This window comes from Erinaceus europaeus, chromosome 8, assembly GCF_950295315.1.
Source record: "Erinaceus europaeus chromosome 8, mEriEur2.1, whole genome shotgun sequence".
In the NCBI taxonomy this organism is placed as follows: domain Eukaryota; kingdom Metazoa; phylum Chordata; class Mammalia; order Eulipotyphla; family Erinaceidae; genus Erinaceus; species Erinaceus europaeus.
This window is the reverse complement of record NC_080169.1, coordinates 69798984-69826543: the sequence shown is the minus strand read 5'-3', so window position 1 is coordinate 69826543 and position 27560 is coordinate 69798984. Positions and strand designations below refer to the sequence as shown.

Genomic DNA, 27560 nt, shown 5'->3' with positions numbered 1-27560 from the left:
TCCATGGAAGATTGACAAATTATACAATGAGGGGAATTTGTCAATTTGTCAAGAGTCTAGCTGATACTGAATCAACAATCATAAAGTCTTGCTGTAATATTTATCAAGTCTCCAGTCCCTCTGTCATAGTTTCATAAAGGTCGGTAGAGTAGAAAACCACTGCATCTGTAACACTACTTACTGAAAAAGCAAACTCAAAGTATTACACCTTCACACCCAGAAACTGCATTATTTGTTGGCTCCAATCCAGAAGACACCATACAGTACCTAATGAAATAGTTTCTACTTAGATCTAGATATCCTCCTCACCTCCCTCCTATTCCACGTCCCTCAGTCACTCCAAAGCTAACCTTGTCATACAAAATAAGGGCTAGAGATTTAGCATACTTTAATGATGACTCTTTAGTCACTATCAGGCCATCCCATCACTTGGGGCCCTGGTCAGGGAGCCCTGGGGTTCCTACACAGACATGGTGGGCCTAGACCTCTGGTGGAGCCATCTCACCACTGTCACTGGTCATCTCCATCAAGAACAACATACTGGACCCCTTTGTGGGCCTCTATAGGACCTTGCCCTCAATGTGGATCAATAAGGGTAGGGAATGTTCCATTCTCTGAAGAGAGGTTGGATAACATACTCTACCTATCACCTGAGGATGATGGATCCTGAAATTAGTGCAGCCTGGAATGTTCCTAGCCATGACCACAGAATGCCAGATCAGACCTACAGGGATGCAGAGGTTACATAGGCTCCTGTGCTGACTATGGGCCCCAGATCAAATCTATGGGGTTACAGTTAACAATATGAATATACTTTTCCCATATTTGGGAGCTGTTCTCTTCCCTGAACTAGCTTTTGTCCAACTATGACACCATTTCCCCAGACAACAATTTAGGCCACCTGCATGTTAGATGCCAAGCTCAGACAAAAACTAGTAAGCTCATGGGCCCCTTGAAATATACCTAAAATAGATCACTACCTTTTTCCAAAACAGAGACCCCAAATCTTCATCTGCAATATTCTTGTCTTTAGGTTCATGATTAGTCAACAATGTGTTCTGCTTTATATCTTAATTCTTTTTCAGCCAACAGGTTCCTGACACTATCGTGATGCCAACCTGAGTTCCCTGAGCAGATGACCCCACCAATGTGTCCTGGAGCCCCACCTCCCCAGATCCCTGCCCCACTAGGGAAAGAGAGAGACAGGCTGGCAGTATGGATTGACCTGCTAATGCCCATGTTCAGTGGGAAAGCAATTACAGAAGCCAGACCTTCCACTTCTGTATCCCATAATGATCCTGGTCCATACTCCCAGAGGGGCAAAGAATAGGAAAGACTTCAAGGGAGGGGATTGGATATGGAGTTCTGGTGGTTGGAATTATATGGATTTGTACCCCTCTTATACTGTGGTCTTCTCTACACTTCCATTTTATAAATACATAAATAAATAAATATGGAAATGAAATGATTTTGTATATCTGTATCTCTATTGGTCTTGGTGAATGGCCTGTATGAAAGTATAGTCACTTAAATACTAGTGGACAGAGTGGGCACAGAGTCTACACTAAAGTATCAAGTAAGAAAACAGAAAATCCAGTTATGATGTGATCATTTATTAAAATTTCATCTTAGGATTCTAGGGTACATACAGGAAGTAGAAGCATTGTGAACAAAACAAATCACCCCCTATTGCTTCCATCATCCCCTGAAATTCTTTATATAGAAATAACTTTCCTTTTAAAGGACAAAGGGAAATTTAAACATATACCACTCACTATCTTAGGTAAGGCTGGAAGATGAAAGTAGTTTAACTCTCTATATAATGAACATGGAACTCTACAGATAAGAGGGAATGGATGTGAGGGCAATCTGGCTACAACATATATCAACAAGAGTTGATACAACATTGATCACCAGAGTTTATTCAGCTTATCTGGCTGGCTAGGCAGGTGTCTCCTTCTTCCCTCACTACTCCATGTATGCATTTTGTCAAGCAAAGACAACCAAACAGAGACAGACCAGAGGGTTTATGAGTAGCTGTGCTCCCATGCTGGAATCTCCAAACAATCTCTCAAAGTTTAGACAGACAGAATAAGAGCTCACTATGATTATTGTATTGCCCACAAAAATAAGAAGTTATCATTTTGACATGGATTATTAGCTTAAGCTGTAGATCAATAGGACAGGATAGGGTCAGGAAGTGACAGGACAGGATCAGGAGGACGTAAGAGCTCACATAGCATAACATCTTATCTTTTTAAAAAAATTTTTGTATTTATTTATTTTCCCTTTTGTTGCCCTTGTTGCTTTTCATTGTTGTAGTTATTATTGTTGTTGTTATTGATGTCGTAGTTGTTAGATAGGACAGAAATATGGAGAGAGGGGAAGACTGAGAGGAGAGATATATATACACCTGAAGACCTGCTTCACGGCTTGCGAAGTGACTCCCCTGCAGGGGGGGAGAGCCGGGATTTTGAACCGGGATCCTTACGCTGGTCCTTGTGCTTTGCGCCACATGCACTTAACCAGTTTCACTACCACCGGACTCCCAACATCTCCTTATCTTTACTAAAGATGTCGTCATTTCCCCCCAAAGGAGAGAATATGTAAATCCATGTACTGTGGTTATATACCTAAATATTTCTTAAAATACATTATTTAACTAACTATATTCATTTTATAGAATAATTTATGAAAGGTTTGCTTTCTAGGATGATATTTGTATATTTGTCCTCAACATATAGAGGTATTACTTTAAGTTCCTTGTATGGACTAAATCATGGACTGTTTTTCCCCACAATAATCATATGAGGAGGTCTTATGATTGTTCCAGTATTAATATATCTATAACTTGAGATACTTACAGCTAAAGTAACTAGCTCAAGATCGCATAGCAAATAGTTCAGGACCTGAACCCAAGTTCAGGTCCTGGAAAAGGATGACAGAGGACCTAGTGGGAGTTGTATTGTCATGTGGAAAACTGAGAAATGTTATGCATGTACAAACTACTGTATTCACTGTCGACTGTAAACCATTAATCCCCCAATAAAAAAATTTAAAGTAAAATAAAATTAAAGTAAATTAAAAAAAACCTGAACCCAGATATCTTAGATCTCTATACCATTACTACAATTACAGTATTTAAGAAGGTAAAGAAATTTCTCAAAATTTCTCAAAGAATCATGGAGATATCAAATTGAAAGCCCTCTAGAACTGAAAGTACAAGTCTTTGCTTTTATAGGGATGCATGAGACCAAAATTAGTTATAAAATGAGTCCTGTATATCTTTTCATGGAATTATTGACTATGAATTATTATATTATTATAATAGCTACAATCACACCAAATGCCATCCTTGGTGTCAATGTGGTTCACATAAGACCATCACTTTATTGCCTAATTGAAGACTATGATGAGGCTGTAAGATTCCTTGCTAAACCAGATAAACATGTTTGTTACTACAGTGATAATTTTGGTGGTAGCAGTGATAAATTATTTAGATTTTGGCCAAGATAAAATGGTTTTCATTTAAAATTTTTGAGTATTTTTTTTCTCAAAGGCATGTGATTTTGAGAATGCATCCTTAAGTAATTTACTAAGTGCATGTAGGACTAGTTTTCCCACTCTATATTCTCTATGAACCAAGAACCAAATCCTAAATGAGGTCATAATTGGTGAGAATGTCTCCCAGCTTGGACAACATTTGACTCTCATCCTCATCTCTCTTTGAAGAATATTTTGACCTCAGACCTATTTATATAGTTCAATAATATTTTTAAGAGTTTTAAAATTATTTTTATTTGTTTATTGGATAGAGACAGTTAAAAATTGGGAGGGAAGGAGGAGATAGAGAGGAAGAGAGACAGAGTACACCTGTAGCACTGCAAAGCTTTCCCCCTGCATGTGGGGACTGGGTGCTTAAACCCGAGTACTTGTGCATTGTAACATACTTGCTTAACCAGGTGAGCCAACACTCAGCCCTGCGGTTCAATAGTATTTTATTGTCACATGTCTTCAAATTATTTTGAAGGTATGTTACTTAAGGCAGTTTCTACATTTGAAAATTTAGCAAAGTTATATTATCTCTACCTCCAAGATGAGAAGATTAAGTTAAATATACTCTTAGAAAAGGATGTAAATAAAAATACAATTAATTCAATAACTCCCTGCCCACAGCTAGATTAAGGGCCACTTATGCTTGAGCTGCCTATTACAAGAAGAAAGACCTACAGGTCCTGGAAAAGGATGACAGAGGACCTAGTGGGGGTTGTAATGTTATGTGGAAAACTGAGAAATATTATATATGTATAAACTATTGTATTTACTGTTGACTGTAAAACATTAGTCTCCCAATAAAGAAATTTAAAAAAGAATAAAAAATAAAAATTTATACTAGAACAAAAAAAAAAAAGAAAGAAAAGAAAAGATTCTCTCAATTTATTTTTTTAAACTTGAATCACTTTACTGTTCTCTTCCAGACATGTCCCCAGTTAGGCTAGACTATTATAATATAGTATAAAATGGAATCAAGTCAATCTCAGATCCTGGGGCTTTGGCAATCACTAATGGTAATCACTAATCCTTAATGGTAAATAAAGATCCTTATCTCTGAAGACTACTTCACTGTCATAGCCTTACAAAAAGCCATTGCCATCTTAAATTGGCATTAAAATAGTAGGATAACAAATAAAGGAGGCAGGATCAGAGAGGATAGGTGATGACAGAGATTTAGTATGTGAAGAAGATTTAGACGCATCACTTTAAGTGATTTTCAGATATACACATTCCTATATCTCTATATATCTATTAATATATGCCTGTATGTGTTACATATATTCAGCCCTGTATGCAACACACACACACACCTGTATATCTTACAGGCTAGATTTAACTTGCTGGTCAAGATCATTGGATCTACAGTTTGCATTGATTCTAAATATTTCATGTTATAATGACTATAGTATTTTTGACAGAGGAAAATTAAAAGGACTCTAATGTATATTTAATATATTATACTGAATAGTGTTAATGTTCATCTTGTAAATGTATTGAAAAACAAGCAGAACTGTCTTTGCAGCAAACATAATGAGTTATTTTTGTTTCTTGGAACAAACACAAGACAAGGGGAGAAAAAAATTGTTCTTTTGACATCAAAGTCTTAGAGATATAAGAGATTTGTGGTCACCGAAATCAACTTATACCTAATGGGTATTCAATAAAACTAGAAACAAAGAAAGAAGCATAATAATTCCAACTTACAGGCTTTGGAGTTTTCCATGGAGAAAAGAAACCTGTAATAAAGAAAACAGTATTTGAACTTTGAAATATATCCCACTACCACTGATGGGTGGCATGACATTAAGATAATTTCAAGTTATTTTTAAATAGGTAGCATTTTACAATAACAACACAAAATTCTGTCTGGCTGTATAGTTTTCTTCAAAAAGTCTAAATAATAATTTCATGGCAATTCTACTAATGACTCCAAGAACATTTCCTTAACTATCACTGAGGGTTCTGAAGCACTGAGGTGAGTTACATGTATGACAGAAGGCCAGTTACTTCAGGAGACCTAACCTGAGTCACTTCTATACATTCTGTGGAAGTATTAAAGAATCAATCAACAAGTTTTTGTTAGTCCTAAGTTAAAAAATATGATATAAATCATATTCTATTGTAACCTCACTGACATCTTCTCTAGAGCAGATATTTATTTAACCTTCTGTCCTAGAGTTAGTACAATGTCTTGCATGAAAAAGTCCAAGATGCTACTTGAATGAATCATGCGGCATCAAAGCCATGTATGTGTTTTCTGAATTTCCTGAGCTCTTTTCATGATCATAACTGGTATAAATGGACTTGTCCTATTGTGAGCCAAGTGACCATTAAGGTAATTGAAAGTAAAGAATAGAATAATTCCACATTTTTTTCTTCTTAGAAGAGGATCATTTTATCATGTAATCACATGAAAAAAAAAAACGAGTAAAACACAAATTTATAACTAGGAGAAGGATCTGAGAAGGGGGAAAGGTATATACTGTATACTGACCCTAGAAAGCAAACATATTCTAGGATCAAAACAAAATTATTTTCTTTTCATATCATAACTTCTTTCTTTCTAAATGTTCATTTATGCTAATGTCAGGTGTTGTCTAATAAATTGCTCAATATAAATAAAATATTAATAGTATGACATATACTATATCATTTTAAAATCTGGGACTTATACACAATGGAAATAGTTGGAAACCACAATATAGGCAACATCTATGGGAATCTGGACACTTGACTACCTAAATATTCAAATACTCTAGCTCAAGTGTAGCATAAATAATAACTTAACCTCAATGCACTATTGTGGTGAACTGAAGCTTCATTTTATGAATGAGTGAAACTATATAATACACATGACTCAATTTTCTTTGGAGTCTAGAAAAAAATTAGTGCTAAAATGCAAGAAATATCTTACTAAGGAGATTGGTACAAATAACACATACCTTAAAGCAAAAGTGCACAATAGTTTGCAGAGAGCCAGTAAATGCAGCAAGCAAGAGGAAAGACCCCCCCCCCCCAACACCATAAAGTACCTAATGAAATAGTTTCTACTTAGACCTAGATATCCTCCTCACCTCCCTCCTATTCCACGTCCCTCAGTCACTCCAAAGCTAACCTTGTCATACAAAATAAGGGCTAGAGATTTAGCATACTTTAATGATGACTCTTTAGTCACTATCAGGCCATCCCATCACTTGGGGCCCTGGTCAGGGAGCCCTGGGGTTCCTACACAGACATGGTGGGCCTAGACCTCTGGTGGAGCCATCTCACCACTGTCACTGGTCATCTCCATCAAGAACAACATACTGGACCCCTTTGTGGGCCTCTATAGGACCTTGCCCTCAATGTGGATCAATAAGGGTAGGGAATGTTCCATTCTCTGAAGAGAGGTTGGATAACATACTCTACCTATCACCTGAGGATGATGGGTCCTGAAATCAGTGCAGCCTGGAATGTTCCTAGCCATGACCACAGAATGCCAGATCAGACCTACAGGGATGCAGAGGTTACATAGGCTCCTGTGCTGACTATGGGCCCCAGATCAAATCTATGGGGTTACAGTTAACAATATGAATATACTTTTCCCATATTTGGGAGCTGTTCTCTTCCCTGAACTAGCTTTTGTCCAACTATGACACCATTTCCCCAGACAACAATTTAGGCCACCTGCATGTTAGATGCCAAGCTCAGACAAAAACTAGTAAGCTCATGGGCCCCTTGAAATATACCTAAAATAGATCACTACCTTTTTCCAAAACAGAGACCCCAAATCTTCATCTGCAATATTCTTGTCTTTAGGTTCATGATTAGTCAACAATGTGTTCTGCTTTATATCTTAATTCTTTTTCAGCCAACAGGTTCCTGACACTATCATGATGCCAACCTGACTTCCCTGGGCAGGCGACCCTACCAATGTGTGAAGCCCTGCTCCACAGAACCCTGCCCCACTAGGGAAAGAAAGAGACAGGCTGGGAGTACAGATTACCTGCCAAGGCTCATGTTGAGCAGGGAAGCAATAACAGAAGCCAGACCTTCCACTTCTGCACTCCATAATGATCCTGGTCCATACTCCCAGAGGGATAAAACATAGGAAAGCTATCAAGGGATGGGATGGGATGTGGAGTTCTGGTGGTGGGGATTGTGTGCAAAAGTACCCCTTTTATCCTATGGTCCTGTCAATATTTCCATTTTATAAATAAAAATTATATAAATAAAAGAAAAGAAATGCCTCATGTCCTACGTACTCTGTGAGTTCTGTTTTCTCTTTCTAACTAGTGAAAATTCCTGTTCAATGTGTGGCTTTTTTATAATTTGATTATAAGGACTTAATCACATACTCTTTGGGGAAATCATTGAGCATGAAAATTATAGCAAAATTGTCTTTTTGACTTATTTTATAAAATTCCAGTGAAAACATTTTGACTTTTAAAGTGAAAAAATTCTGACCTACTAAGCAATTAATCATTATTTTCAGTGAAGAATATTTAAAAATTTTTTTTACAAAACCTCTGGCAACAATTACTTTGAGAAAAGATGTCATTAATGCATTCTCACCATGTCAAAATACTCGACAATTTATTATTTTGTGTTGTCACCTTCTTCTTGGAATGCCAAAACAGATTTTGAGTATTTTCCATTTTACCTTGTTAGGTGCTGTGAGTTAGTATGTATTTGTATACTCTGGTTTTAATACAGATACACTAAAAATGGTTCCACTGAAAAATGGTTCCTCTATAAAGGAGCTTTTACCCCAGTTGGAGCATTACCTTAAAAGATTATTATTCCTCCCCTGTAAAATGTGTAGTCATCTAACCTCTCAGAAGTAATGAAATAAGAACTAAAAAGGCAACAGTGAAAAACTGGCCAAGATGGGGGAAGGAGAGAGGGCTGTTTAATGTGACCACCTTTCATTATAAGCACTTTGACTTCCTAGTCTTTGAAGATTGTTTCATTCAGCCTGACCTCAGACCATTGGTGCGAGCTAGGACTTCTTTGCTATTTCCATTGTGGCAGTTTCTGGGATATTTCTAATGCTGAGCTGTGCTTAAGAGGCAATAACTGCTTCTTCTGAGTCATTATCAAAAGGAAGTCACTTACTACCCAGTACATAACTTTAGGTTGTAAGAAATATCAGAACAGTTTTCCTTAAACAATAAATAACTTATGTGATTTCCTGTTTCCTTGCAACATTATCAATTATGCTATAAATATTTAAATTAATTTAAAACATCTATTTTGGCTATATTTGATCTGGTAGAATTAAATCAAAACATCACATTTTCCAAGTGATTAAACTCCAATTTTCTGCTCAGCTTCAGTGAAAGAGCTATAGAAATTGTACCATTATTATATGAATCAAACTATTACCCATTATGAATGTATAGCAATTTTTTATAAGGATGACCCTTCTAGGAAATATAGTTTATTCCAATGTCTAACATTTTAAAAATCATCAATAAAACAAAACAATTTTAGAACCTTTATTTTTACAGTTTTTCTCCCCTACCATGTTCTCCTCCTCCTTTGTCACTCCTTCTCTCCTTCACCTTTGCTTTCTCCTTCTCTTTCCCCTTCCCCTCCTTCTTCTTCTCCCTCACCTCATCCCCCCCCCCCCTTTTTAAAGGCTTTTCTGTAATACACTACAACCAGTCCAAGTTTCACCTTTTATTTTCCTTTCTGTCTCTGTTTTGAAGTCTCACCTATAATTGAGATAATGTGGTATTTGTCCTTCTCTTTTTTGATGTATCTCAAGATGATTCCTTCAAATTCCATGTAAGATGAGAAAAAGGACATGACTCCGTCACAGTAAATAGGTGAGTGGTACTCAAATTTGTATATATACAACTCCTTGTGCATAAACTTTTGTAAAATCCTTTAGAGCTTATAGTCCTTTTTACATATTTAAGTTTATAGAAAAAGAACCTTTTCATTAAGTTAATATGAATAGTGTTTTATGTTTTAGTTTATTTCTGGTTTTAATTTCCTTTATTTCTACAGAAAGCAGTATAGTTCTCTTGTATAATTGGAATTCTTTAAAATGACTTAACCCATAATTTAAGATTTATTATTTCACTGGTATTTGCATATGTGAGTATAAAAATGCAAACTTATTTGTTCATTCCAACTTCTTTAGACAACACAAACAAAAGACTTTATCAGGGAAAGAGGATTTGTTTCACTAATGATATTCATGCCTTCAGCTATTAAAAGCTTAAAGAGACAGGCAGATAGAAAGTGTTTACCAGGTGTGTCTATGACTTTTCAGTAACTGTAGAATTCCCTATAAAAATATATGTAACTGTAACAATCATCTTTAAGACCAGAGTCAGATGTTCTATTTTGCTTTTAAAAATATGGCAAAATGTACCTAAAAAGTACAAAGCTGCAAGTCAACTAAATGTAATTTTCATAATGAGTGAAATATTGGGTGAAGATATTTCTTGTAGCCTTAGTGGGACAAGTCAGCTCATGCCACTGATGGCATATTTAGGCATATACACAATCTCAGTGGCCATTATTCTCTCTTGATAAACACCCTATCACCTAGACCATTTAAGTCAAATTCAGCAGTCTTGTGTTTAGCAATCTAACTACACTCTCCGATAGGGTTAGGAGGCTAATTTTGTGTTATATGTATTTTTGTTATATGTATTTTGTTACAAGTTTAAAATACCATAAGAGAAAAAAGAGAACAGGGAAAATGAAAAAAAAATCTTTTAAGAAGACTTTCATTTATCTATTTTAATGAGACAGAGAAAAGAAGAAGGAATAAATAAAGGAAGGAAGGAAGGAAGGAAGAAAGGAAGGAAGGAAGGAAAGAATAAAGGAAGTAATAGAAAACCATATCACTGCTCAGCTTTGACTTAGATTGATGCTGTAAACTGAACCTGCAACCTCTGAGCCTCAGGCATAGGGCATAATCATTATGCTATCTCTCCATCCTCCCCCTTTTCTCTTTTTATGCTTTGCTTTGCTTTGCTTTTCCTTTCTTTCTTTCTTTCTTTCTTTCTTTCTTTCTTTCTTTCTTTCTTTCTTTCTTTCTTTCTTTCTTTTTCAGAGCCCCTATGACTTCCTATTGAAAGAAACTACTTTGGACACACAAATAAACACACAGATTCTCCACATAAGTTAAACTTTATTTATGTATTTATTTATTTACTTCAAATGATAAAATAGTAGATATTTTAAAAGCAAAATTATTTACTTTCTCACTTTATTTATTTACTTAATTATGATAATGATAGAGACCAGAACATTATTCAGCTATAGGATATGATGGTGTTGAAGATTGAACTTGGGAACTTCAAGAGTGTGTCTAACACTGAGTTATCCCCCAGTCCTGTTATCTTTTCTTAAAGACAACTGTATACGATAAAGGAACTTATGTTTCTATTACATTTTTGAAGAAAAGTTTCAGAGTCTGTGAGAAACTCTTCAAATATAGAGGAGTAGAGGAGGTCTTTTTTTTTTCTCAAAAAGGGTGGGAAAGTCTCAGAATTTTTAGTATCTTTGGTTAGGCCTAATTTGGGGGAGAAAAATAATACTTACAAAATTAACATTTAATGTAAAGATCATCTCATTTTCCCAGTCTGGCAAAATTTTCATTAAAAATTTAGCCTTTGGTAGATGTAAGTCAGTAGGATAATGAGCTCATTTCCATTAAAACTAGTTCAATGTTATTCACTTTTCTTCTGGTTTTTGACTGATTCATGTATTTCTCATTAAAATTCATTAAATGGCTTAAACCTTGGTGTTCCTAGAAGTAATTTGTTTAAGATGATATGAAGATAGCAGAAGGGCAATTTTCATTAATGAAACTGACCTAGGATAAAAGGGGAAAAAAAAAAAACACTTCTATTAAGGAAACATGGAAGCTACACTGCTGGTCCAACCTAAACCTCATAGCACCATGTTTTAAGCAAGAAAAATACTCGCTTTGCAAAGAACAATTCAAATTGCCTGGAGAATATGTTTTTTATGTCATGAGTTTAAATTTTCTCTGCAATGCTTTAACAACAACTCTGGAACTAGAGCTGATCATGCTTAGGAATCAAGTAAGAAGGTAAAAGACAGCTCCAATGGAATGGATGGGATGTGGAACTCTGGTATTGGGAATTGTGTGGAATTGTACCTCTCTAATCTAACAGTCTGGTCGATCATTATTAAATAAATAAAAGAGAAGTTATGCAATATGTATTTAGTGGAATACTAGTCCACAACTAAGAGATAATATTGCATTATCTGGGACAAAATGGCTAGAGCTGAAGGTGATTTTGTTCAGCGAAATAAGAGGCTTTTATTGTTATGAGATTATGGTTTTAATCACGTGTGGCACATAGGTGACTAAAATTTGCAATAACACAACAAAACAAGTACTTAAAAAAAAAGACAACTACCAGATGGTTTCACTCATATGAGGAAATTTTGCTTATATGGATAATTGAAACACATGAGATTGTGAGAAAGAAGGAGGAGCTGGAGGAAGAGGAATAGGAAATGGACAGTCTCTAAGACTTTTAGAACCATAGTGATTAGGGAGCACACAACTTTGGTGATAAGGTGCAGTGTGTAACTATATCCCTATAATCTTATAATCCTGTATGCCACTATTAAATAACTAATAAAATTATATTGTTTATTAAAAAGATAAAAATATGGAAAAACAAATCTCTTTGGATAAGTGTTTTTGCCTTCTTTGGATAAATCCCCACAAAAGCAAATGCTGGGTCATAGTATAGGTCCATTAGAAAAAATCATAATCACTCAAAATTGTAAACAACACAGATGCCCAATGACATAAGTGGGTAAGAGAATTGTGGTATATATACAAAAAGGAGTACTACTCAGCTATTAAAAATGATGAAGTCATCTCCCTTGACTCCTTTTGGATGGAAATTGAGGGAGATATGTTACATGAAACAAGTCAAAAAGAGAAGGATGAATATTAGTTTATCTCACTTACATGTGTATTTTAAGACATAAGCACAGAAAGGGAAACTGCCAAGTGAAACTTGGACTGGAGTAAGGTATATTGCACTAAAGCAATGTACGCTTCATGAGTGGTGAAGTGGGTCTGCACTTCTCTCTCTCTCTCTTTATCTCCTCTCCTCTCTCAATTTCTCTCTGTCCTATCAAAGAAAAATAGAAAGAAAACAAAAAAGGAAAAAATGGCTGTCAGGAGTGATGAACTCATAGTGCTGGCCCAGAGCCCCAGTGGTAATCCTGATGGCAAAATAAATAAATAAACAAATAAATAAATAGCTATGTAGAATATATGTTCATAAATAGCTTCAAAGAGGAATAAAAGAATGGACTGGAAAAGGCAAGATTTTTATCAGGGAAACTAAAACTCAGAGGCAAGTTTGGCACAAAACATTTACAACTACTGTTAACTGTAAACCATTAATCTCCAAATAAAAAAATTTTTTAAGTGCTGCTGAGTTTACAGGCTCAATTCTTCTAGTTCTGGTACCTCTAGGACTATGCCCATATGCCATACTACCTCTGTCTCCTTCAACCAAATCACTACTTGTGCTGCCACCCCACATTATGCTGCTACTGAAATCCTATTGTGACCTGTAACCAGAAGAGAAGTCAACCTCACAAATCTTCAAATCTCGTGAGACCTTTCTTAACACAGGGGATTACCAACATCCACCTTAGATGCCACACCATTTAACTAAATAACAGATATCAGATTAGGCTAGGGTTTAGGGTACTGTATACAGATATACACATAGCCATAAACAAGGGGCAGTCATATAACTCAAAGTCAAAGTGTTCAATAATGGTTGAAATGCCTAAATAAGGCATCATAAATTCTGTAATTGATTGGACTTAGACCAAATTAGCTGGGCAGCCTAGCAGAAAGGCCCAAAGAAGACAGATACCAAAAAGCTAACTGTGACTGGGCTCAACAAATAATACTCAATGACTAAACAATTGAGAGAAAATCTAAGATCATCAGATAAAGAGAGGACTATAAAAGTTGGATAAGGGCAAAAGACCGGTCCCCTTAGTAATGGCCTGTTTGGTCAATATCACACCACCTCATCACCATGAAGCAATGACAGTAAGGATAGCTCGAGTCTCTGAAGGGAGGCTGGAGGTACCCTGCTCTGTCACTTGAAAAGGAATGGTCCTAAATGAGTGCAGCCTGCAATATTCCTCAGATGTGACCATGAGCTCTAAGCTCAGACCAATAGAGACTTAGATGTTACACAGGCTCTGGTGATATATATATATATATATAATGTCCTGGAGCAGGTGGATAGAGGTAAATAGTTAATTTTAGCCACAGATTTTTTTTCTAAGAACAGGAAAAACTGCCTGCCCTAATCCACCTTTCTAGCCCTTTTCTCTACTCTGACACCATTCTCTCAGACAATATGCTTATCCAACCTCAGACTAGCTATCAAATTCAAGCAGAACTACCATAGTTGTGTGCTCCTAGGAACATGCCTAAAATGGTTTCCCTAGCTTTCTTCTACTCTAAAATCCCCAATCTCATCTGCTCTAATCCTACTTTTTGGTTCCTGTTTACTAACCATTTTGTTTCAACTTGGGTCATGTCACCTTCCAAACATCAAGCTACAGATGCTACCATGACTCCATCCTGACTTCTCTGGGCATACAACCTCACCAATGTGTCCTGGACCCTCGTGTCTCCAGAGATCTGGTCCACTAGGGAGAGACAGAAACAGGCTGGGGTTATGGATTGACCTGTCAACACTCATGCTCAGCAGAGACGCAATTACAGAAGTCAGAACTCCTACCTTCTGCTCCCCCAAAACAACCTTGACCCATACTCCCAGCAGGGGAGAAGTGACAGGATGAAGATAAGAGGACTCTGCACTCCAGCTCCATCAGCACCCACAGAGACAAAAGGTAAAGGAGAGGGGCATATGGAGGTAGTTATTTTTGTCATAAGTGGCTTAGAGGGGAAGAGAGGATTGAATCAGAAAGGAAAGGGGCAACTATGTATAGATGTGGACAGATAGTTGTAGAGAAGTTGGTTGGCCCTTATCTACAACCTTAAGGAGAACTGTGGTAAATTGCATTGGGGAGACTGTAGACTCAGAATTCTGGTGTTGGGAATGGTGTGGATTCAAACCCCTGTCACCATGTAATAATATGTAATTCTGTAATATAAAAATAAATTAATAAAAGAAATAAAAAAGTGCTGCTGGGTTTATAGCATACTGTAAACAGATAGCAGAGTACAGAGAATACAATTTACAATGAGATCATATTTATTTTATTCACAGTGTAATATCAGTATTAGTCCAAAGCCTGACACATGATGGATAGATACTTTAATTGAAAACTTGAATGGATTAATAATAATAATGAAAGTTAATAATGGTTGGAAGAGATAAGAGTCACAAGATTCTTAGCAAAGCTAGGGATACAAGGTGATTTTCTGGGGTAGAGAAGTTATATGAAGGAGAATATGAAACCTACAAAGACTTTTACTTTAGGAACTGGATGGATGGTAGTGCCGTTTGCTGGTGTACAAAATACACCATGAGACTAGTGACTTAGGCTATAGTGTGAGGAACTGTGTTTGAGGTGCTTTTGGGATTTCAGGTTCAAATGTGGTTTAAACTGCATTTTTGAAGTTTGACTCAAAGTGAGATGTTGTATAGTAGCAGATTTCTAGGGTCTGGTGCTTAGTGGAGTTATCAAGATTAGAGACACAACAAGTCAGGATAAGCTTAATAACACAATAAAAACATGCAGCATTAAGATAACTCCATAGGGGATGGAGAAGAATGAAGAGTCAACGAAATAATGGAGAGCTAAGTGAGGTGAAGCTTTAAGAAGCAGCAAACAGAAATACTCATAAAATAAGACTTCAAATAGTATTTCTCTTATATACATATATTTGATTTATTTTCCCCGTTTGTTGTCCTTGTTTTTTATTGTTGCTGTAGTTATTATTGTTGTTGTTATTGATGTTGTCATTGTTAGACAGGACAGAGAAATGGAGAGAGGAGGGGAAGTCAGAGAGGACGAGAAAAAGATAGATACCTGCAGACCTGCTTTACCGCCTGTGAAGTTACTCCCCTGTAGGTGGGGAGCCGGGAGCTCGAACTGAGATCCTTATGCCAGCCTTGCTCTTCACACCATGTGCGCTTAACCCGCTGGGCTACCACCCAACTCCCCAAATGGTATTTATTTTTTTAAAATATTTATTTATTTATTTATTTATTTATTTATTTTCCCTTTTTTTTGCCCTTGTTTTTTTTATTGTTGTAGTTATTATTGTTGTTACTGATGTTGTCGTTGTTAAGATAGGACAGAGAGAAATGGAGAGAGGAGGGGAAGGCAGAGGGGGAGAGAAAGTTAGACACCTGCAGACCTGATTCACTGCCTGTGAAGTGACTTACTTGCAGGTGGGGAGCTGGGGGCTTGAACCAGGATCCTTATGTTGGTTCTTGTGCTTGATGCCAGGTGCACTTAACCCGCTGGCTACCGCCCAACTCCCATGGTATTTCTAACAGAAGGGTCACATATGGCCCAAGGGAAAGTATTTTAATTGTTCCAATAAAGGCAGAAGTCAGATTACAATGCATGAGTAAATGGGAAGTGAGGAAGTGAAACTGAGAAATTTCTATGAGGGTATAAAGACAATGTCACAGGGACTCAGCAGTGGTACATCCAGTAGAGCACAAAAATTACTATGAGAGAACCTGACTCAAGGTCTGCTCTTAAAACTTGAAGAAGGGAAGCTTTATGAACTGTAGTGCAGTTATGCAGATCTCTCTCTCTCTCTCCTTCCTTCAGTACCTTCTCTGTTTCTCTGTGTCTCTATATAAAAAAAAAATCACACAAAAGGAAAAAAAGATGGCTGGTAAAAGTGGTAATCGTCATGTAGGAGCTGATCCTCAGGATGGCAAAAATCCCTGGTGGCAAAATAAATAAATAAATAAATAAATAAATAAATAAATAAATAGAGACAGTGTCATAGTGGCTATGGGGGACTACTTCTCCATGAAGGGAATGCTTGGTTTTTTGTTTTTTTTTTTTTTTAGATGGGGTAAGATAGCTTACATTCAGATGAGAAGGTCCATGAACAGATATTAAAGACGCATGAGGAAAGAGCAGAATTGGCAGAATTGTTCTGAGGATGGGGTCATGAATACAAGGGGAAAAATTAACCATACCAAGAGGCTGAAGCACATCTCTCAGGGGAAAATTGCCAGGGCCTATTCAACAGGTCAAGGAAGGGACTGGATAGAAGAATTTATTCACAGTGACTAAACGTGGTAAAATCAATGTGAGTTTGTAGCTGTTCTGATTATGATAGGAAACTAGAGGGGGTTTGGGCAGTGGTGCACCTGGTAAAGCACACATACCACCATGTGCACAGGCATGGGTTCGAGCTCCTGCTCCCACCTGCAGGAGACACTTGACAAAGCTGGTTTGCAGGTGTCTATGTGTTCTCTATCTCCCCTCCTCTCTCAATATCTCTATGTCCTATCAAGTATAATAGAAAGAAAAAGGAAAATAAAAGGTCACCAGCAGCAGTGGATTCATAGTACTGGTACCAAGTTCTAGCAAAAACCCTGGTGGCAATAACAATAAATAAATAAGTAAATAAATAAACAAGAGGAAACTAGAAGAGACAGAACAGAAATAACATGTCAAAACATCTGGTTCAGGAGTATGAGACAAAGTTTACACACACACCCCAAAAGAACAAAACTTCTGAAAAAATAAAGTAGAGAGATACTGCAAAGAGAATAAAGAGTAAAATTACTTGAGTCACAGTTCTACCTCTCCTTACATGGGGTCACATATAAGTGGGATGGTGAATACTATCAGGATTAACTCAGATTCTGAGTGAGTCTCTGGATTTGCATTGACTCACAGTTGAGTAGCCCCAAGCAAATCCCCTAATCTCTCTGGAATTCAGATTTCTTATCTGTAACAAAGGGAATAATTTGATTTAATGAGAACCAAATAATACACTTTACAGTTTGTCACCATAAAATGTGGCACTGTCCCACTTAATGATTTTGATGCATTTGGAATTATTTTTTCCTACGAAACAGAGATCTGCTTTTCAGAGGTAAGGTGTTCAATGATATATATTCTTTTCTCTTAATTGTTCCAGTCTTTAAAGCCTCCTTATATAAAAAAAAATCTGTCTTTTGCTCTATGAGCTATCATTTGCTTTAACTTGTTCTTAATAAAGCAAATTATTGTTTTCATTACAGGAGAGTTCTCCACAAACTTCCTTTTGATCCTAGTTAGAAGATTAAGGAAATTAGCACACTTTAACTTCAATCAACAGTCTTTCTACTGTAGTACAAACTGGAATTTGTAATGGTTATCACTATTCATTTATGAACTTTTTTGACCTTGCATTTCCCCATAACTATTGATATCTATACAATGATTATTTTAGATCTAATTAAAAAAGCTGTTTTTGCTGCTCACCACAATTCCTTTTACATCACTATTTCCCCATTTTTGGATAATGAATTTTGGTCTCCTGATAGCATTCAGTCTAAAAATACTATATGTTTGATAGCGTGGGTAGAATAGTGGCCTCTGAAAGATGTCATCACCCAAATTCTCAAAACCTTTGCACCTATTATGTTACAAGCAAACAGAACTTGACAGATGTGATAAAAATCAAAGAGCTTGAGAAGGGTAGATTATCATGGATTAGGTAGGTGGATCCAATCCAATCACAGCATCCTTATAGTAGAGGACCCATCCCTTAAATAGAGAACTCAAGTTCATCTCTACATTATTTTGTTAATTAAAAAAACATTAAAGATATACCTGTCTGTCTGTATTTTGAGAGTGAGTGAATGAGATAGGAGACAATGGAACAGAGCACTGCTCAGCTCTGGCATAAGATGGTGCCAGGGCTTAACCCTACAGCCTATAGGGTCTCAGGCATGCAAGCTGGTACTCAACAGGCTGAGTTATATCCCTGACCCATTCATCATGTATTTCTTATAATATAAGTTTTAATATTAATTTTCCAAGGTAATTCCAAGCTTCTGGGTTTGTTATTATAGTCTTTTTACTTAGTAATCACTTTACTTCATTTTCATATGGTAGTCTTCTCTGTCCGTTTCTTTGATTTTAAATTCTTCTAGCAGCTGAGGATTCTAAGAATGTTTTCTCAGTTTCTTCTATTTTCTGCAATGAATCTATTTCAAGGTTGTGTTTGTACTTTCAAAGTAATGTTTCTTCCAATTTTCCAGGCTAATTATGAGTATGTCTTTTTTAATATGCTCAGCTATGTAGCTACATGATCCAAGCTGGCCTTTACATTTTTTACATCTATTTAAAAAGGGAAGATTTATGGCCTCTATTTCAGTCCACTTGAATGGGTGCATAATATAATATGCTTTTTTCACACAAAAAAAACAAACACATGTGCACAGCTTGTAGCCTGATTCCTCTAGCAAAAGTGGTATATGACTTTGCTAATTTTTATTGTGTTTTATGGGGGGAGAAAAATTTGTGCTGTAAAAAATGATGTAGATTATATGTACTAATCCTAGAATTATTTCTCTGTTTCCATTCACAGTATTCAGCGTAATTATGTTGCATACCCCAGGAGGCAATTCATCACCATACTCTTCTATTTTTTGCTATGCTCTGTTCGGGGATTTGAGATTTCAAGACTGGTTGAAACAGAGTAGCTGTGAACAGAGTGCCTCAGTATTCAGCAGCTAGATCTAAACACAACCTTTACTGTCCTGTGAATCTATCATTGCTAGAATCTGTGAATCCGTTACTTTTTTTTTTTGTATCATTTTGACACTTGACTGAAATGTTGGGAGGAAGCATACAGGAGATAAAGGAGATTCTTTTAACTGACATCATTTGATATTTATGTTTATTTTAATTTTTTTAGGTAGAATGGGAGAGAGAGAGAGAGACAGAGACCACAAAACTAAAGCTTCACTATGGCAGGATTTGGGCTCAAGTCAGGGCTACGCACATAGCAAAGCAGCACACTATACTGAGTGAGCTATTTTTCTGATCCATCATCTTTATTTGATTAAATTAATCTTTAATGAATTAATTTGGGGTCAGGCAGTAGCACACCCAGCTGAGTATACATACTGCTCTGCTCAAGGATCTGAGTTCATGCCCAGCTTCATACTGCTTCACGATGTAGTGGTGTCTATCTTTCCCCTTTCTCATTCTCTCTCCACTCTAAATATCCCTCTACACTCTCAATTTCTCTATGTCTTATCAAATAAAATAGAAATAAGGAAAGAAAGGAAGAAAGAAAGAAAGAAAGAAAGAAAAAGGAAAAGATGGCTGCCAGAAATATCATATAGGCACAGAGCCTCAGGGATAACTCTGGTTGAAAGTAAAAAAAAAAAAAAATCTGTCACAACAAGATAAACACAGATTTAAAGTGAAAGGATAGAAAACTATCATACAGGCCAACGGACCACAAAAAAGGGCAGGAACAGCCATTCTCATCTCAGACACAATAGATATTAAATTAAATAAAGTAATAAAAGATAGGCAAGGACATTACATAATTATTAGAGGATCAATCAGCCAAGAAGACTTAACAATCATTAACGTCTATGCACCCAATGAGGGACCATCTAAATACGTGAAGCACTTACTGAAAGAATTTCAAAATACATCAATAGTAATACAATAATAGTGGGAGACTTCAATATCCCACTCTCACACTTAGACAGATCAACAAAGCAAAGATACAAGAGAATTGAATTAAGAGATTGACAGACAAGACCTCCTGGACATTTTCAGAGTCCTTCACCCCAAAAAACTGGGATACAACTTCTTTTCGAATCCACATAACACATACTCAAGGATAGACCACATGTTAGGCCACAAAGACAGCTTCAATAAATTCAAGAGCATTGAAATCATCCCAAGTATCTTCTCAGACCACAGTGGAGTAAAACTAACAATTAACAACAAACAGAAAATTATTAAAAGTCACAGAATTTGGAAACTAAACAACATACTCCTTAATAACCACTGGGTCAGAGATTCAGTCAAGCAGGAAATTCAAATGTTCCCAGAAACAAATGAAAATGAAGACACAACCTATCAAAATATTTGGGACACAGCTAAAGCAGTACTGAGAGGGAAACTTATAGCCACACAATCACATATTAAACACCAAGAAGAAGCTCAAATGAACGACCTTACTGCATACCTCAAGGACTTAGAGGAAGAGGAACAAAGGAAGCCTAAATCATCCAGAAGGACAGAAATCACTAAAGTTAGAGCAGAAATAAACAACATCGAAAATAAAAGAACCTTACAAAAGATCAATGAAGCCAAATGTTGGTTCTTTGAAAGATTAAACAAAATTGACAAACCCCTAGCCAGACTCACCAAACAAAAAAGAGAGAAGACTCAAATTAATAGAATTGTAAACGATGAAGGAGATATCACAACTGACACCACAGAAATCCAGAGAATCCTGCAAAATTTCTATAGAGAACTATACGCCACCAAGCTAGAGAATCTGGAAGAAATGGAACAATTCCTAGAAGCATATGCCCTTCCAAAACTGAACCAAGAAGAACTACAAAGTCTAAATGCACCAATCACAGACAAAGAAATTGAAACCATTATTAAGAACCTCCCCAACAACAAAAGTCCTGGACCAGATGGCTTCACAAACGAATTCTACAAAACTTTCAGGAAACAGTTAGTACCCACACTTCTGAAGCTTTTCCATCAGATTGAAGAAACAGGAATACTCCCTTCCACCTTCTATGAAGCCAACATCACCCTCATACCAAAAGCTGATAGGGACAGAACAAAAAAGGAAAACTACAAACCAATATCTCTGATGAACATAGATGCCAAAATATTAAACAAGACCTTGGCCAACCAGATACAGCAATATATCAAAAAGATTGTTCATCATGACCAAGTGGGATTCATCCCAGGAATGCAAGGCTGATTCAACATCTATAAGTCAATCAATGTCATTCACCACATCAATAAAAGCAAAGCCAAAAACCACATGATTATTTCAATAGATACAGAGAAAGCCTTTGACAAAATCCAACACCCATTCATGCTCAAAACTCTACAAAAAATGGGAATAGATGGGAAATACCTCAAGATAGTGGAGTCTATATATAGCAAACTTACAGCCAACATCATACTCAATGGACAGAAGCTGAAAGCATTCCCCCTCAGATCGGGGACTAGACAGGGCTGTCCACTGTCACCGTTACTCTTCAACATAGTATTTGGAAGTTCTTGCCATAGCAATCAGGCAAGAGAAAGAAATCAAAGGAATACAGATTGGAAGGGAAGAAGTCAAGCTCTCACTATTTGCAGATGATATGATAGTATACATAGAAAAACCTAAGGAATCCAGCAGAAAACTACTGGGAGTTATTAGGCAATAAAGCAAGGTATCAGGCTACAAAATCAATGTACAAAAATCAGTGGCATTTCTTTATGCAAACACTAAATCTGACATCCAGAAATCACTCCCATTTACTGTTTCAGCAAAATCCATCAAATACCTAGGAATAAAGTTGACCAAAGAGGTGAAAGGCTTATATACTGAAAACTATGAGTTGCTACTCAAGGAAATAGAAACTGATACCAAGAAATGGAAAGATATCCCATGCTCATGGATTGGAAGGATAAATATCATCAAAATGAGTATTCTCCCCAGAGCCACATACAAATTTAATGCAATACCCATCAAAGTTCCACCAAGCTTCTTTAAGAGAATAGAACAAACACTACAATCATTTATCTGGAACCTGAAAACACCTAGAATTGCCAAAACCATCTTAAGGAAAAGAAACAGAAATGGAGGCATCACACTCCCAGGCCTTAAACTATATTATAAAGCCATCATCATCAGAACACCATGGTACGGGAAGAAAAATAGGCACACAGACCAGTGGAACAGAATTGAAAGCTCAGAAATAAATCCCCACACCTATGGACATCTAATCTTTGATAATGGGGCCCAAAGTATTAAATGGAAAAAGGAGGTTCTCTTCAATAAATAGTGCTGGGAAAACTGGGTTGTAACATGTAGAAGAATGAAATTGAACCACTTTATCTCACCAGAAACAAAAATCAACTCCAAATGGATCAAAGGCCTAGATGTTAGACCAGAAACAATCAAATACTTAGAGGAAAACATTGGTAAAACAGTTTCCCACCTACACCTCAAGGACATCTTTGATGAATCAAACCCAATTGCAAGGAAGACTAAAGCAGAAACAAACCAATGGGACTACATCAAATTGAAAAGCTTCTGCACATCCAAAGAAACTATTAAACAAACTGAGAGACCCCTCACAGAATGGGAGAAGATCTTCACATGCCAGACATCAGACAAGAAACTAATCACCAAAATATATAAAGAGCTCAGCAAACTTAGCACCAAAAAAGCAAATGACCCCATCCAAAAATGGGCAGAGGATATGAACAAAACATTCACCTCAGAGGAGATCCAAAAGGCTAACAAACACATGAAAAACTGCTCTAGGTCACTGATTGTCAGAGAAATGCAAATTAAGACAACACTAAAATACCACCTCACTCCTGTAAGAATGGCATACATCAAAAAGGGCAGCAGCAATAAATGCTGGAGAGGTTGTGGGGACAGAGGAACCCTTTTCCATTGCTGGTGGGAATGTAAATTGGTCCAGCCTCTGTGGAGAGCAGTCTGGAAAACTCTTAGAAGGCTAGACATGGACCTTCCATATGATCCAGTAATTCCTCTCCTGGGGTTATACCCCAAGGACTCCATAAAACCCAACCAAAAAGAGGTGTGTACTCCTATGTTCATAGCAGCACAATTCATAATAGCTAAAACCTGGAAGCAACCCAGGTGCCCAACAGCAGATGAGTGGCTGAGAAAGCTGTGGTATATATACACAATGGAATACTATGCAGCTGTCAAGAACAATGAACCAACCTTCTCTGACCCATCTTGGACAGAGCTAGAAGGAATTATGTTAAGTGAGCTAAGTCAGAAAGATAAAGATGAGTACGGGATGATCCCTCTCATCAACAGAAGTTGAGGAAGAAGATCTGAAAGGGAAACTAAAAGCAGGACCTGAACAAATTGTAAGTAGGGCACCAAAGTAAAAACCCTGTGGTGAGGGGTAGACATGCAGCTTCCTGGGCCAGTGGGGGGTGGGAGTGGGTGGGCGGGATGGGTCACAGTCTTTTGGTGGTGGGAATGGTGTTTATGTACACTCCTAGTAAAATGTAGTCATATAAATCACTAGTTAATTAATACGAGAGGGGGAAAATTAATTGTATGTCTCGAAGTTTTTCAAAACACAAACTGAATCTTTTCAATATATAGGCTGTGTAATTGATATTCAGACTCTCTCAAAAGCCTAGACCAAGTAGATCAGAAGCAACTAATAGCACAGCTATATACAAGATACTGGGTACTGTACAGCAAACTATAACAAAAGGACTTTTCAAATTTAATCCAATTACCAAATAATGTGATGATAACATTAACTATTGATTGTCTTTTTGAACCCTAAGACAGCAGGAACCTCACATCTCCACTATAGAGCCTCTACTTCCCCCAGTCCTGGAACCATTGGATAGGGCCCACTTCCCCGTATGCCTTTCCCAATCCATATCAAACAATATTGTATCTGCCGATCACAACCTAACCAACACAACGATGGCCACCTCAACATGCTTCACTTCAGACTGTGTCCAGAGACTTCATGTGTGGAATGACAACCCTTCAACTTCATTACTCGGGTGAGACCTTTCCTTTCATAGTATACTCTAATTTCATCTCAGGTGGTTCACTTTCTAACAAAGTCACAAAACCTAGATATACACCAGTTTCTGTGAGAGAGAGCATATGTTCACACGTATCCGTAAACTACTGCAAAATATATACCTGAAAGCAGAAGTACACTAGAGTTTGCTGTGAGCACCCCCCTAACACTTCCTCTCCACTATTCCAAGCTTTGGGTCCATGATTGCTCAACAATTTGTTTGGCTTTTTATGTTAACTCTCTTTTCAGTCACCAGGTTCCAGATGTCATCAGGATGCCTCCCAGGCTTCCCTAGACTGAAGACCCCACCAATGTGTCCTGGACCTCCGCTTCACCAGAGACCCACCCTACTAGGGAAAGAGAGAGGCAGACTGGGATTATGGACCGACCAGTCAACGCCCATGTTCAGCGGGGAAGCAATTCCAGAAGCCAGACCTTCGACCTGCAACCCACTGTTGTATGCTTTACATTGGGTAGTTCTCCCCCGCCAAGAGAATTGGATCAGTCCAGTTAGTTTCGCAGGCCTGCTTGGCCCCGCCCGGAAGGAACCCCACCAGAGTTCCAGAGTTGGGGAGAGTTCCAGAGTTACAGAGTTAGAGAGAGTGCTTGCGCCGCCACAAAGAGACAGCAGAGTTCTGTTTGGTGATTAGTTTGGTTTAGTTTATGAATCGTTGTTCTTGAATAAAGAAATACAGCTTCCCTGCCCAGCCGTTGTCTCCTCATCTCTGTTTCCCGCCCGTGAAGCTAGCCCAGCCAGCTGGAGCCGCCGAATTTTAACAACAACCCACAATGACCCTGCATCCATGTTCCCAGAGGGATGGAGAATGGAAAAGCTATCAGGGGAGGAGGTGGGATATGGAGATTGGGTGGTGGGAATTGTGTGGAGTTGTACCCCTTCTACCCTATGGTTTTGTTAATTTATCCTTTCTTAAATAAAAATAAATAAATAAATAAATAAGAAAGTAAAAAAAAATTTATTTATATATTTAAAGAGAGAGCAGACCACCACTTGATCATATGCAGTTCCAAGCACTGACTCCTGAGCTTCACTCATTCTCTCTACTCACAGAGCATCTGTACAATAACCTGGCTTTATTTTAAATGGAACCGAATAATATAATCTATGATTGTAAAGAACAATTGTCTCTATTTGTCTATATGTTTACATGGCCTTTGTGGTCAATATCATACCTTCCTCATCTGGGGCCCTAGTCAGGGAATCCTTGGATTCCCAAACAAATATGATGGGCCTAGTCCTCTAATGGATCCCTCTCTTCACCATTGCTGGCCACTTCCATCAGGAACATCATCAGAAGTTCTCTTGCAGGACTTCCCATACATATATACTTACAGAGAGAGAAAGAGATAGATAGAGATAGAGATAGAGATAGATAGATAGAGAGAGAGAGAGAGAGAATGAATACAGGGAGAACGGACATCTGTTCTTTTCTTTTTCTTGTTGGCTAAATCAATGGGTTACATTTTGAAAAAAACCCTCATTTAAGGTTCTGGTTTCTCTAATGAACACAATTTAGGCACTGATGATGGAGATGAAATTTCACATGAGATAGAATTGTAGAAGTTAACAAATAGAACATATGGAAGTCATCTTGGACAAAACAGTTGTAATGCTTCTGTTTTGCTATTTCTAGGCAGAAGACTTCCCAGATAGAAACAATAGATTTTAAAAAAAAAAGAAACAATAGATTATTTTCCTTTGATGAAAAGAGCAGAACTACATAGCATGCTTTTACTTTATTAACTACTGAAAAACAGCTAGATAGAACAAATATTGTTTAGTTAGAAGGAAATAACAGTACAGGCTAGTTCTTAGAAACCACAAATATGTCTTAGAAATAACATAAGTGTAATTGCAAAATATATTGATTCTAAGATTTAGAATCAGATAAACATGGGTCAAAAACTGAGGTCAGGTTCTCCACTGTTCACCTCCCCTGTTTCTCTACTAAAGTCTTAAGTAATTTTTGCTGCAGTTGTAACTTTTGCTGGTCAGAACTTTCCAAGACATAAGCTTGTCCTTGAAATTTATTTTTTCAATAACCAGAATTGTGAAACAAAGACAAAATAAACATTTCTTGCTTTGTGGCAGAGATTCTTGATGCAACTGAATTTTTTTCTTTACCTCCCCCTTTTATATACCTTGGCTTCTTCTAGGGTACTTCCCCAGAGAGGACAGACAGGTAGTTCTGATGGGTCAACTTTAGAATGGATCATTTCAGTCCATAAGTCAGTCCCATAGATCATCAGCAAGTCTCTAAACCAATGTGTTGCATGACCAAAAGAATGCCATTGGGAGTCGGGCTGTAGCGCAGCGGGTTAAGCGCAGGTGGCGCAAAGCACAAGGACCGGCATAAGGATCCCGGTTCGAACCCTGGCTCCCCACCTGCAGGGGAGTCGCTTCACAGACGGTGAAGCAGGTCTGCAGGTGTCTATCTTTCTCTCCTCCTCTCTGTCTTCCCCTCCTCTCTCCATTTCTCTCTGTCCTATCCAACAACGATGACAACAACAATAATAACTACAACAATAAAACAACAAGGGCAACAAAAGGGAATAAATAAATAAATATTAAAAAAAAAAAGAGAATGCCATTTCAGTTTGAGTTCTCCCAGAATCAGACCCTGAGATGAGATGATCCTGGAAAGCAAAACTGAGTGTTGAAAGTAATCAGTGAAGTTAAGCTGCTAATAAGCGGTTTATTACTGTGAACTCCTGGGACTTGGTCTGCCTGTGGATTTTCAGAGAGACAACAAGTAACCCATACCAACTCCTTATCCTATGAAGGATGAAGTTTACTGTTACTCTCGTTTCCCAGAAGGGTGAAGGACCGCTCTTGCTGGAGTACCATTCACCTGGAGTGTGAACTCTCTTGTCTTTCTGGACTGTCCAGCTTAAAGCTGAGGAAACACTTGAAGAGTAAGAGAAACTTCTTTAGCAGAGGTAAAGAGATTCCCTTTCACCCAACTGGAAACATCTACAGCTGCCTATGAAGTCAGGGAAGCTGAAGACACAGAACAGCAAAGCTCTTGATGAAGACTGGCAAATCCTATCTGTGATGGGCAAAGATCTATGTAAAGATGCACATGCAGTGATGGGGGGGGGGGGAAGCGGGCAATTTACATAGTGTTGAAAGGGGAAAACATTTCACCTCTCATGCCAGCCCTGATCAGCTGGCTGCCCAGAGTGTTGTGCTGAGGTGGATTCTCAAAA

At 37.4% G+C, this 27560-nt stretch overlaps 1 protein-coding gene across 10 annotated transcripts in view; it reads right to left on the bottom strand.

Moving 5' to 3' along the window:
* The window catches only part of MAGI2 (membrane associated guanylate kinase, WW and PDZ domain containing 2), a 1693309-nt gene that overhangs the window by 242419 nt on the left and 1423330 nt on the right, over window positions 1-27560 (bottom strand). For all 10 annotated transcript variants that reach the window (XM_060196337.1, XM_060196338.1, XM_060196342.1 and 7 more), the window contains one exon: window positions 5260-5291. In XM_060196337.1, coding sequence (XP_060052320.1) covers window positions 5260-5291 — 32 coding nt within the window. The remainder of the gene's footprint in view (window positions 1-5259; window positions 5292-27560) is intronic.